The following is a 14,094-nucleotide window of genomic DNA, read 5'->3' as shown; positions in this document are numbered from 1 at the left end:
TATTTTAGAATATCGCTATCTAGACACAAAAACACTGCTTTCGGACATAGCTATCTAGACATGGAAACACTACTTTAGAATATCGCTATCTAGACACAAAAACACTGCTTTCGGACATAGCTATCTAGACATGGAAACACTACTTTAGAATATCGCTATCTAGACACAAAACCACTGCTTTCGGACATAGCTATCTAGACATGGAAACACTACTTTAGAATATCGCTATCTAGACACAAAAACACTGCTTTCGGACATAGCTATCTAGACATGGAAACACTGCTTTAGAATATCGCTATCTAGACACAAAAACACTGCTTTCGGACATAGCTATCTGGACACAAAAACACAGGTTTTGGACAAAGTAATTCGAGCCACAACGTAGTTTTATTGGCAACTTCTACCACAGCATGTGATGCATTTGCTGTGATACGATCAACACAGTCCAATACATTTGTTAACATTTTAGAGTGTTTTTTAATTTTTATTTTAACACCATGTTATTTCTTTATAAAATGTTTATTCAAGCTAACAGCAATATATTTCCAGCAATATATTTCCTTTTAACGACTTGACTGGTTGATATTGTGTACACATATTATTCGAAATTATGACAATATAAAAGATATAAAAACAAGACATGTTTTTATTTGTTTGTGCTTGCTGGCGCGCTTGCGGATTGGCTACAGCTATGAGGTTCACTTTATACAAAAGTAAAGTAAAGTTTGTTTTATTTAACGACGCCACTAGAGCACTTTTATTTTTTATCTTATCATCGGCTATTGGACGTCAAACATATGGTCATTCTGACACTGTTTTGTTTAGCGAAAACCCGCTGTCGCCACATAGGCTACTCTTTTACGACAGGCAGCAAGGTATCTTTTATTTGCGCTTCCCACAGGCAGGATAGCACAAATCATGGACTTTGTTGAACCAGTTATGGATCACTGGTCAGTGCAAGTGGTTTACACCTACCCATTGAGCCTTGCGGAGCACTCACTCAGGGTTTGGAGTCGGTATCTGGATTAAACATCCCATGCCTCGACTGGGATCCAAACCCAGTACCTACCAGCCTGTAGACCGATGGCCCAACCACGACACCACCGAGGCCGGTCCACTTTATACAAAGAGTGGGACGTAGCCCAGCATTAGTGGTAAAGCAAGTTTGTTTTGTTTTTAACGACACCACTAGAGCACATTGATTTATTAATCATCGGCTGTTGGATGTCAAAATTTTGGCAATTCTGACTCGTAGTCATTAGACGAAAGAAAGGAAATGTTTTGTTTAATGACGCAGTCAACACATTTTATTTACGGTTATATGGCGTCAGTCATTAGACGAAACCCGCTACAATTTTTCTAATACATATGAACTTTTTCCACAGACAGGAAAACACATACCACGGCCTTTGACCAGTTGTGTTACACTGGTTGAAATGAGAAAACAAAACAATCAGCGGAATGAATCCATCGAGATGGTTCGATCCTGCGACCCAAGCACTCCAAGCGAGCACTCAAACTGACTAAGCTAAATCCCCCCCCCCCCCCCCCCCCCCCCCCCCCCGCCGGTACTAGTTTTAAAGCGGTCGATACGAATATTTAAGCGTGGTGAGTCTGTATTTGAACAAAGTTTCTTTTGTTTAACCACTCCACTAGAGCACATTGATTTGTTAATAATCGGCTATTGGGTGTCAAGCATTTGGTAATTTTGACATAGTATTTGAACAAAAACGTATAAACGTATTTTTTTTTTAACTTTAAATGAGAAATGTCGATTTGAATATTTTTTTTCAAGTATTGATACAATAGGGTTTGTATCCAGGGCCCAGATTTTCGAGGTTATCTTAGCGCTACGATATCGTAAAACCGACGTAGGCTGTGGTAAGCGACGTTGTGACGTCATAGCTTACGACGGTTTTACGATATCGTAGCGCTAAAATAGCTTCGAAAATCTGTAGCCAGAATCGTATCGTGGGCTGAAATGTGGCATGTCGTTATCGATTAATCGTTATATCGCTGTTTGTGATCACAAACCGCATACATAACTGAAGGAAATGGTTTATTTAATGACGCACTCAACACATTTTATTTACGGTTATATGGCGTCAGACATATGGTTATGGGCCACACAGATAAAGAGAGAGGAAACCCGCTGTCGCCAATTCATGGGCTACTCTTTTCGATTAGCAGCAAGGGATCTTTTATATGCACCATCCCACAGACAGGATAGTACATACCACGACCTTTGTTACACCAGTTGTGGTGCACTGGCTGGAACGAGAAATAGCCGAATGGCCCCACCGACGAGGATCGACCCTAACCCGACCACGCATCAAGCGAGCGCTTTAACACCAGGCTACGTCCCGCCCCACATAACTGAATACCACACCTTTCTGTTGAGAAAGAAAGAAAGAAATGTTTTATTTAACGACGCACTCAACACATTTTATTTACGGTTATATGGCGTCAGACATATGGTTAAAGACCACACATATTTTGAGAGGAAACCCGCTGTCGCCACTACATGGGTTACTCTTTCCGATTAGCAGCAAGGGATCTTTTATTTGCGCTTCCCACAGGCAGGATAGCACAAACCATGGCCTTTGTTGAACCAGTTATGGATCACTGTTCGGTGCAATCGGTTTACACCTACCCATTGAGCCCATTGAGTCGATATCTGGATTAAAAATCCCATGCCTCGACTGGGATCCGAACCCAGTACCTACCAGCCTGTAGACCGATGGCCTAACCACTACGCCGGTTTTTCTGTTGAGATGATCGTCATGTGCAGAGATAGGGCCATACACAGGGATGAGAGTACCATCGATGGCACCTCCACAGTTGAGAAAACTCCAAATATCATCATCTCCGCCAGTAACAGGTTTCAGAGCTGCATCAGTTGGAAACATATGTTTCGATAATAGGGAATCGAGAGAAACCAGTACACACATCATGAATACACCCTTGTTTTGCTTACACCAAGAGGGGCGACACGTAGCCCAGTGGTAAAGCGCTCGCCTAATGCCCAGTCGGTTTAGGATCGATCCCCGTCGGTGGGCTATTTCTCCAATTCCCACGACTGGTATATCAAAGGCTGTGGCATGTGCTATCCTATCTGAGTTATGGTGCATATAAAAGATCCCTTGCTGCTAATCGAAAAGAGTAGCCCATGAAGTGGCGACAGCGGGTTTACCCTCTCAGTATCTGTCTGGTCCTTAACCATATGTCAATAAATAAAATGTTTTGAGTGCCTCGATAAAAAAGCCAAAAACATTTCCTTATTTCTTTCCTTGCTACAAATGGAAAAACATGTAGTGGATTTCATCTTTAAGACTGTCAACAATTTCCAAATGTTTCACATCTAATAGCCGATGATTAATAAACTAATTAATTAGAGAAGAAACCCGCTACATTTTTTCCACATATAGCAAGGAATGTTTTATATGCAACAGCCCACAGACAGGAAAGCACATATCACGGTGGTGCACTGCCTGGAACGAGAAATATTCCAATGGGCCCTACGACGGGGATCGATCCCAAACCGACCGCGCACCAGGCGAGCGTTTTACCGCTGGGCTACGTCCCGCCCCTTGGCCAAGAGGAAAGTCGAAACAGCAGAAGAAAACAGTAAAAAGAAAAAGTCAAAAAAGAAAAGAAGAAGAAAAAATACAACAGCAGACAGACTACGCTCTACATTATTATAGAGACAGACCCTAGTTTCAACCCGTGGAAATTATGTTGTGTAAATCACGTCCTCATTTTCTTAATTAGTTCATTAAAATTAAATACCCATTCACTATCCGCTACATAAGAGGCGCCAAATTTATAACAACTAAGAAATTGTGTTTTTAAATCAAGGGAGATAAACGTTGTTGATGATAACGTGTTGTTTTATTTTGTTTTGTTTCTCCCACTAACCCATCCCCAGAGCAGTGGAAATCGATGTGGGATTCGATGGTCTAACAATTAACTAGACTAGGGGACAACTGAATTTAAACTACTTGGAATTAAATTCCCAGTCATGTTAGAACATATCGGTGAACTCAATTATGTCCCTAAAACATTGGAAATGCAAAAGTTAATAAAAATATGGTCAGTCAGAAAATTAACTGTTTTAGGGCGAGTCACGGTTCTAAAAGCCTTAGTAATACCGAAGTTAACACACCTTTTAATGATATTACCAAACCCAAACGAAAAAGTAATAAAACATCTGAATACATTATTTTTAAAATTTATTTGGGAGAATAAACCAGAAAAGATAAAACGAACATTAATAACACAAGACTACAAAAATGGTGGTATAAAAATTATAAATATAGATAACTTTCTTATAGCTTTAAAATGTGTATGGGTTCGAAGATTGTTTTCAGAAAACTCAAAATGGATAACCCTATTTAAATCAGTTACAAGTATATCCACAAAGGATCTAATCTTATATGGCGATAGTTTTATTGTTCGTAAAACATTGCACATGAAAAATATGTTTTGGAAAGATACTCTAGAAAATTGGGCAATAATACAACAAAATCAAAATCCGAATAATGTAGAATAAATACTTGGAACAAATATATGGCTTAACAGTAAAATATTAATAGATCATAAACCATTTTTGTATAAAACCTATATTGGTAAAAACATTATTTTTATAAACGATTTACTAGACGAAAATGGAAATTTTTAAACATATGACCAGTTTGTGGAAAAATACCATATAACAACACATTTTATCAATTATGCATCATTAATAAATGCTGTCAAATCATTTATATATAAATTAGATCAGTTAAAAGACGATCATTTTAACACAGTCAAAAATCCTATATATCCTTTAAAATTGCAACTATTATTAAAAAGTAAAAAAGGGTGCAGAGATATATATGACATTTTAAACTTTCAGTATGTAAACCCAAAAGGACAGACAAAATATAGTAATGAAGGCGTTTTATTTGAACAAACTGACAGGGAAAAATATTATGTTTTACCATTTCGATGTGTGAAAGTTTCTAGCCTTCGATGGTTTCAGTATAGATTACTGCAAAACATATTAGCTACTAATACTTTTCTATACAAAATTAACTACACTGATTCTGATATATGTAACTTCTGTAATAATTTTCCTGAAACAATACAACATTTATTTTTCGATTGCGATAAGGTACACACTCTATGGGAAGCAGTGACAGATTGGATATTTACTCGAATAGGAACTATAATTAATTTTAATAAAAATATTATAATGTTTGGTTTAGTAAATAATAATAAAAGCGATTTTATAAACTGGTTAATAATTAATATGAAATATTATATATACAGTATGAAAATACAAAAGAAATGTTTAAGTATTAACGCTGTGCATGGCATAATGCAACATAAATTTGAAATGAAAAGATATATTCTTTTAAAAACTTGTAAATACGATGCATTTAATAATGAATGGGCAACGTGGCAAACACTATTTTATTGAGACTTAAAGATAATCTAGACATGGAAACAGCTTGTTTGAAAGCAAATTTCAGACTACATTTTAGAACAAATATAATACTTTTAATTTCATCTCTTCCGTATATACTTCTGGTAGATGTGGGTACATCTGTGAATATATGTACATGTATAATATATATGTATAAGCATTTATGTATGTGGGTATCTCTATGAATATACCGTTATATATTCGCAATTATGCACGAAGTAACTCTGTTCCTTCTTTCGTTCCTTATTTCTTTTCTTTTCTGTTTTTTCCTTCTCCATCTTTCTTTTCAATTTAAGTCAGTGCCCTAGAGGAGTTTAAAGAATATTTCTTCATACTAGATATGTCTATGTAATTACCTGTATTTGTTGCTTCTAATATATATGCTATGTATTGTAGTGATTTAGGGCCCCAACCCTAACACTACGTATTCTTCTGGGACAATAACAAAAAATACATATTTGAGAAAAAAAGTCCAAATAAAAGACCTACAGGACAACTTTCCGCGACCTCTATTGTGGACATTAAAAAACGAAGACCCCGTTGATGGTGACTTAGACGCCATCTTTCGTATCAACGTAGGTGATACAGATAAAGATGTGACAGTCGCGAGAACTAAAGACATATACACAGTTTTGTTATTACGAACTCACAAGGACGCATCGTTTAAGACCAGATGGGAAACCATTTTTACTGAAAGCATAAACAGAAAAAATGTTTGGCAGACACTAAAATCCAGCTTAATTGAAAATTATAATTTTGATTTAATATATAAAATGATTAGAAATGTAATTGCAGTTAGAAAACATCTATTTGATTGGAAGATAGAGTCCACTCCCGAGGGCCTTGTGTGGACTCAGTCTTACACGCCTTTTGTTCACTGCAACAAAACGAGATCATTCATTAAACAAATCGAACCCATCTTTAAAAAACCTTTTGGATACAAATTGAGATTAAACCCATATAGAATGATTTTCGGAATCAAACATAAACCTGGCAACTATGTGTCGAACTTAGGGATCTTTCTTTGGATAAAGCTATAAGGGTAATTTGGACTACACGAAAATTATTAGAGGGTGATAAGCCATGTAATGAAATGGCACTTTTCAAACATTTAGTATATTCTAGGGTCGAAACTGAATGTTTTGCATTAGAACGGCCCAGTAGAAGAGAAACATTCTTAAAACACTGGTGTTTCGAAGGGGTTGTTGCTTCGTGCAATGACGCCTTCGATATTACTTATCAACTTGAACTATGAAAATTTATTGGCTAATTATGCACAAAATGTAGAAAAACTAGGCCAAGCCCACAAACCAGGTTGGAATCTTTAAACTAATCCATTTTAAACAACATACACTAAAGGTTTTAAATAAAAACAAGAACACAAGCATGCAGTGAATATATTTTATTAAGATACAAGCACATTTGTTTTTATTAAGATACAAGCACAAATAAAAATAGATAATTCTGGTAATTTTATTATGTTGGATTTAACAATAGAAAGTGAAAAGACTACACTTGTAAACATATATGGACCAAATATAGACAAGAAAAACATTTTATGAAAATATTTTTGACAATATTGTAGATCTGGATAATGATAAATCTATAATTTGTGGGGACTATAACTTGGTTTTAAATAAAAATATAGACACTCAAAATTATTTACATGTCAATCATCCAAAGTCACAAAAACAAATCATAGAAACTATGGAAATTTTAGATTTAAAAGATCCATTTAGAGAACTATATCCAAATCTTAAAAGATATACTTGGAGAAAAAAAACTCCACCTAAACAAGCTCGATTAGATTTTTTTCTTATAATTAATAATTTAATGCCATTTGTTGAAAAGGTAACAAATGAAAATAGCTATCGTTCCGATCATTCTCGTGTAACATTACATATTAAATTTAATCAAAATAAAAAAGGTAGGGGACTATGGAAATTTAACAATTCGTTATTAACTTGTAAGGAATACGTCAAAATAATTAAAGAAACCATTTGGAAAATAAAATGTCAGTATGCAGTGCCAATTTATAATGTTAAAAACTTAAAATCAATTGCGTATAACGAAATTTAATTTATAATAAATGACCAACTATTTCTTGAAACATTACTTATGCAAATTAGAGGAAAGACAATTTCGTATTCGGCTTTTAAAAATAAAACAAGAAACGAATTAGAAGTTAAACTATGTGAGGAAATTAAAATGCTAGAACAAAATAAAAACATTGAAGATACAAAACAAACTGAAGATAAAAAAGAACTTAAGGAATTAAGAAAAGGGAAACTCAAAGGCCACTACATTCGATCACGGGCAAAATGGATAGAGGAAGGAGAAAAGCCAACAAAATATTTTTGTAATATGGAATCAAGGAATTATTCTAACAAACTAATTTTAAGAATTCAATTAGATAATGGAAAGGAAATAGAAAACAGGAAGAAATTTTGAAAGAAACCAGAAATTTCTATGAAAAACATTATTCTGCGCCACTTGAGCAAAGTGATAATGATATAACTGAATTTTTTTTAAATTTACAATGTAATAAACTAACTGATGAAGAAGCTAATAGATTAGAAGGTGGATTGACTTATTCAGAAATACTGTCATATCTTAAAACCATGAAAAATGATAAAAGTCCAGGGTCAGATGGATTCTCAGCTGAATTTTTCAAAATGTTTTGGATTGATTTAGGACATTTTATAACCAGGGCCATCAACTATAGCTATTCTATTAAAGAAATGTCAAATGTACAAACATTAGGTATAATTACATGTATTCCAAAAGTAAATAAACCAAAGGAATTTCTTAAAAACTGGAGACCTATAACTCTACTAAACTGCATTTATAAAATTGCTTCAGGGTGCATCGCTAACAGAATAAAGCAAACTTTGGACAAAATAATAGATAATGACCAAACTGGTTTTGTAAAAGGAAGATATATTGGAAAAAATATAAGACTAATATATGATATTATGCAATGTACGGAACTGAATAATATTCCTGGATTATTACTTCTTATTATGTTTCCTTGCTACACTATAATATAAAACAATGTGATATTGGAAAGAATAAAGTTCATATTGAAAAAACATTCTCATATTTAATCAAAGCTTAGCATTCTGTGTTGTTTGAGCTGATGGACAAGTGAGGCGAAACCAATGTTGCCACTTTTAGAGTTTGGGTGCGTCAAACACGGAATGGTCTTTGTATCCCAGTCGGGTGTCGAAGTATCTGATCTTGTCTTCGATTGGCACTGCAAACAAATTAAAGACACTGTCCTTAGTTTATTGTCATTGAAAGTTTTTTAACACCTATTGGCGATTAAACCTGAATATTAAATACATTTTTCTTGTTTACAAGAGTTTAGGTCGACCTAATTCTTGATTCTAGTGCTTCTTCCTACTTCCTCACTAAACCTACCTCCTCACGCATAATAATGAAATAGCATAGAGTGGAAACCTGTTAAATTGTCCGTAATAAGAGCGATATTCAGCAGAGCACAACAATCGTTTCTTTCTTTTTTCGTTTCATTTCATTTTGGTCTGTTTGTTTCGTTTTGTTTTGTTTTGCCTATTTTGAATGTGACTGGATAGAATAGGGTGCAAACTAGCGACATTGTTCACGATATGGGCAGACTTCAATAAGCAGACCGCAGAAATGTTCACTTAGTAGTCTAGTCTGGTTTTTAAGCTTCATGTTAAGCCAAATGACCACACCTGTAACCGATTGATTTGAGCAGAACGCAGTTAAAACTATGCTCGAGACGGATACTTTATATATTAAAATATACACTAGTTTGGGTTTAAATATTTATAATATATATACATATATATATATATATATATATATATATATATATATATATATATAAGAGATTATTACTTTAAATATTAAAAATATACTAAATATTTAAATATTGAACTTTACATATTATAAATATACAATATACTGATAATTTAACTATTAAAAAAAAATATTGATACACATGTACTTTAAATATTAAAAATATACAACAAATTGATACTTTAAATATTAAAAATATACAACAGATTGATACTTGAAATATTAAAGATATACTAAAGATCGATACACTAAATATTAAAAATAGACTAAATATTGGTACTTTAAATATTAAAAATATACTAAAGATCGATACACTAAATATTAAAAATGGACTAAATATTGGTACTTTAAATATTAAAAATATACTAAAGATTGATACTTTAAATATTACAAAATACACAAGAGATTGATACTTTAAATATTAAAAATTTACAAAAGACTGATACTTTAAACGTGCATTGTCTGGAATATTTTTATTATTTAAGCATTTAGAACAGAAAATCCCATTACGTTTGGTGCATATAAGACGCCGCACTCCGAATTGGTTTCACTACACTGGCTTTTTTAAGTTAAAAATAAACCCAGTATTGTGAAAGTGGGACACTTTTGCCGGGCTCCCTCTGGGCTAAAAATAGTACGGTTCGGCTATTGTTGCATTACAAAAACCGAGCGGATTCTAGCATCCAATTCCTAGCAGCCAATTACGCTAGCAGCCAATTTCAGCAGACACTCATGGCGATGTTCTAAACACCGGACTCTATTGTTACCTGTATTTCACACACTTTTAAACACACTGTTATGCTAATTTTTATTATTCACTACAACTTAAGAATTTTAGAGTTTTAAAGAGTATCTTTATATAATAACAACACAAAAACAAAATAACAACCAAGACTAATTTTCACAGTCTTATTGTTACTAATATCCGTATAAATACAACTTAACCGTTTTATTAAGCACTTTTATAATATCTGAAGTATCACTTTAAAAATCCTTCTGCACTACGGTAATATAGGATGTCCAACTAGTTTCGTATAGACCACACCACAACAGACATTATAAAAGGCGTATGAGTCCGGTGTTTAGAACGTCACCATGCGTGTCTGCTGAAATTGGCTGCTAGCGTAATTGGCTGCTAGGAAGTGGCTGCTAGAATCCGCTCGGTATTACAAAATGGCGAGAATTGTTCTAACTGGCCTCAGACCACAATTAATTTCGCTATATGTTTCTATATAGCCTTAGTGGCTATAACATTTTTATTAATATCAGCAGGCCCGTGAAGTTTTGTATGTACCTTTGCCTGCATGGGGGACACACACCCTGAAAAGGACAACCCCTGTTGTCCAGCTCTTTCTCCCAGCATATTGGTTTAAACAGACACACCCTCTAAACCAGGCCGGAGTACACCCATTTTGCACAAAAAGCACTACTTTTGCATGGGCCGGAATTACCACAAACAAGTCTTCAATGTCAACAAGTTACACATGTTTACAAACTACATGCTATCCCCTGTCACTTCAGTCAAACAGTTGCCACTTCATAGCGGTCTGCCATGAAATAATCACAGTCAAACAGCAGACTACTTGCGCGGTGAAACTTCCGGATTTTGGACAACCAAATGGGAAGATAACTGTAATCTGAGGCCAACTGGCTAGTAAGCATTTGACGATATGCGTTAATGACGACAACTCGCGAGTGAATTAAAAGTGCAGTTATGCTTGTATTTGAACTTAGAACTTGACTGTATACGATTGAAACCAGACATTGCAGCTTTAAATATTAAAAATATACTAAATGTTAATACTTTAAATATTGAAAATATACTAAATTTGATACTTTAAATATTAAAAATATACTAAATGTTAATACTTTAAATATTGAAAATATACTAAATTTGATACTTTAAATATTAAAAATATACTAAATGTTAATACTTTAAATATTGAAAATATACTAAATTTGATACTTTAAATATTAAAAATATACTAAATATTAAAACTTTAAATATTAAAATTATACTAAAGATTGATATTTTAAGTATTAAAAATATACTAAATATTAATACTTTAAATATTGAAAATATACTAAAGATTGATACTTGAAATATTAAAGATATACAACAGATTGATACTTGAAATATTAAAGATATACTAAAGATCGATACACTAAATATTAAAAATAGACTAAATATTGGTACTTTAAATATTAAAAAAATACTAAAGATTGATACTTTAAATATTAAAAAATACACAAGAGATTCATACTTTAAATATTAAAAATTTACAAAAGACTGATACTTTAAATATTAAAAATATACTAAATGTTAATACTTTAAATATTGAAAATATACTAAATTTGATACTTTAAATATTAAAAATATACCAAATATTAAAACTTTAAATATTAAAATTATACTAAAGATTGACATTTTAAGTATTAAAAATATACTAAATATTAATACTTTAAATATTGAAAATATACTAAATATTGATACTTTAAATATTAAAAAATATAAAATAATTTTGATACTTTAAACATTGAAAATATACTAAAGATTGATACTTTAAAAATTAAAAATATACTAAATATTGATACTTTAAATATTGATAATATACTAAAGATTGATACCTTAAATATTAAAAATATACTAAAGATTGATACTTTAAAAATTAAAAATATTCTAAATATTGATACTTTAAATATTGATAATATACTAAAGATTGATACCTTAAATATTAAAAATATACTAAAGATTGATACTTTAAATATTAAAAATATACTAAATATTGATACTTTAAATATTGATAATATACTAAAGATTGATACCTTAAATATTAAAAATATACTAAAGATAGATACTTTAAATATTAAAAATATACTAAATATTGATACTTTAAATATTGATAATATACTAAAGATTGATACTTTAAATATTAAAAATATGCAAAATATTAATACTTTAAATATTGATAATATACTAAAGATTGATACTTTCAATATTAAAAATATACTAAAGATTGATACTTTCAATATTATAAATACACAAGAGATTGATACTTTCAATATGAGAAATATACAAGATATTAGAAATATACAAGAGATTAGTACTTTAAAATATTACAAATACAAAAGAGATTGATACTATAAATATTAAAAAATATACAAAAAATTGATACTTTAAATATTAAAAAAGATACTAAAGATAGATACTTTAAATATTAAAAATATACTAAAGATTGATGCTATAAATAAAATAAAGAAACCCTAAAGACTAACCCACACTGTCTTGTGTGTGCCGGTTGAGAAAGGAGGCGAGATTAAAGTCGCCACTGGGACTGTTACAGAGTCTAGGTACGTCAAATACAGACGGGTCTTTGATTCCCACTCGCACATCATAGTATCTGATGGTCTCTACGATTCGCTCTGAAAACAAATTATACAGACTGTCCTCAGTTTATTGTTATTGTAAAATTCTGTGGCCCCATGCATGAACCTGATAGCCCACAATATAAAATGTATTGGCATGAATGGACATTGCACCTCTTAATCTATTTACTCTACTATTGGGAAAATCAAGAGTTAAAAATGTTATTACATATAGTTGGAAATAGTGTTTGAAATTTTTATCAACTTCTGGTGTTAACGTGCATGAACCTGATATCCCACTAAACGTCATCAAATTCTAATTTTAACATGCATGAACATGCTATCCCACAAATCCAAGATGGCAGCGCCCAGACAGAATACAGGCATGACAGGAGCTACAAGAAAATTGTCATTTGGAGATACCATAGAAGAAATAAATAGAGGTAAAAACACCTTACTTATTAAAAAGCATCTCTACATCACATAGAATACAATATTTAAGTAATTTACTTCTGCTGAAGACAAAATGTTAGTAGATTAATGTTCTTCTTGCTGATTAACATGTATTTGTGTGAGATATCAGGTTCATGCAAGGTATATATTTCTATTAATAGATGATGACGAATATCCGACAACAGATCCAGAAGATAGCTGGAAGCTGGACTGCTCAGAATATAGCAGTGATCTAGATGGAACACACTGGCAGGTGCACCTGAGAAGAACAGAGGCGCTATAGATGAACAGATGGAAGGTATGCCTACAGTACAAGGTGTTGCTGCTGCTGCTGCTGCTGCTGCTGCAGAAGATGATAATACCGAACCTAAACGGGGCCGTCTTTGAAATCAAAGCGACGCCTATGCTGTGAAAAACGGCAGACGTCAAATATCTTTCCAGTATTCAGTCCATGTCAATAGTCAGAGCATATCAGTTTGCAAACAAAGCTTGGCTGACATGCTTGGTGTGTCAGTTGCAAAAATTAACTGTGTATGAGTACATTAAGAAGCGTGATACTCCTGGGGAAGGTAAGAGAGGAAATCACCAAAACCAGTCCTAATAAAATTTCTGATCATCGGCGTCAGGAAGTGTTGGATTTTCTGGATAGCATTCCAAAATACAGGAATCACTACACCCGGCGTCATAACCCAAAATAGGCATTATCTGTCACCTTCGCTCACCCAACAAAAACTTTACGATCTCTATGCTGAAAAATGTGTAACATCGACTATTGGATGTCAAACATTTGGTAATGACTCATAGTCATCAGAGAAAACCCGTTACATTTTCCCATTAGTAGCAAGGGATCTTTTACATGCACTTTCCCACAGAACAGGAAAGCAAATACCACGGCCTTTGAACCAGTTGCGGTGCACTGGTTGAAGCGAAAAAAAACCCCAATCAGTTGAATGGATCCA

The 14,094-nt window shown here is 32.8% G+C and overlaps 1 protein-coding gene across 2 annotated transcripts in view; it reads right to left on the bottom strand.

Moving 5' to 3' along the window:
* Window positions 1-6,863: 6,863 nt before the first annotated feature.
* LOC121390022 overlaps window positions 6,864-14,094 on the bottom strand; it is a 12,987-nt gene continuing 5,756 nt past the window's right edge. For both annotated transcript variants that reach the window (XR_005960142.1, XM_041521719.1), the window contains 2 exons: window positions 12,593-12,739; window positions 6,864-8,726 (listed from right to left, as the gene is read on the bottom strand). Coding sequence is in view for 1 of the 2 variants with exons in the window: in XM_041521719.1 (XP_041377653.1) it covers window positions 8,644-8,726; window positions 12,593-12,739 (230 nt within the window). In the remaining variant the exon portion in view is untranslated. The remainder of the gene's footprint in view (window positions 8,727-12,592; window positions 12,740-14,094) is intronic.

The sequence above is a fragment of the Gigantopelta aegis genome, chromosome 15 (genome assembly GCF_016097555.1).
Source record: "Gigantopelta aegis isolate Gae_Host chromosome 15, Gae_host_genome, whole genome shotgun sequence".
NCBI lineage: Eukaryota > Metazoa > Mollusca > Gastropoda > Neomphalida > Peltospiridae > Gigantopelta > Gigantopelta aegis.
This window is presented reverse-complemented; position numbering and strand designations above follow the sequence as displayed.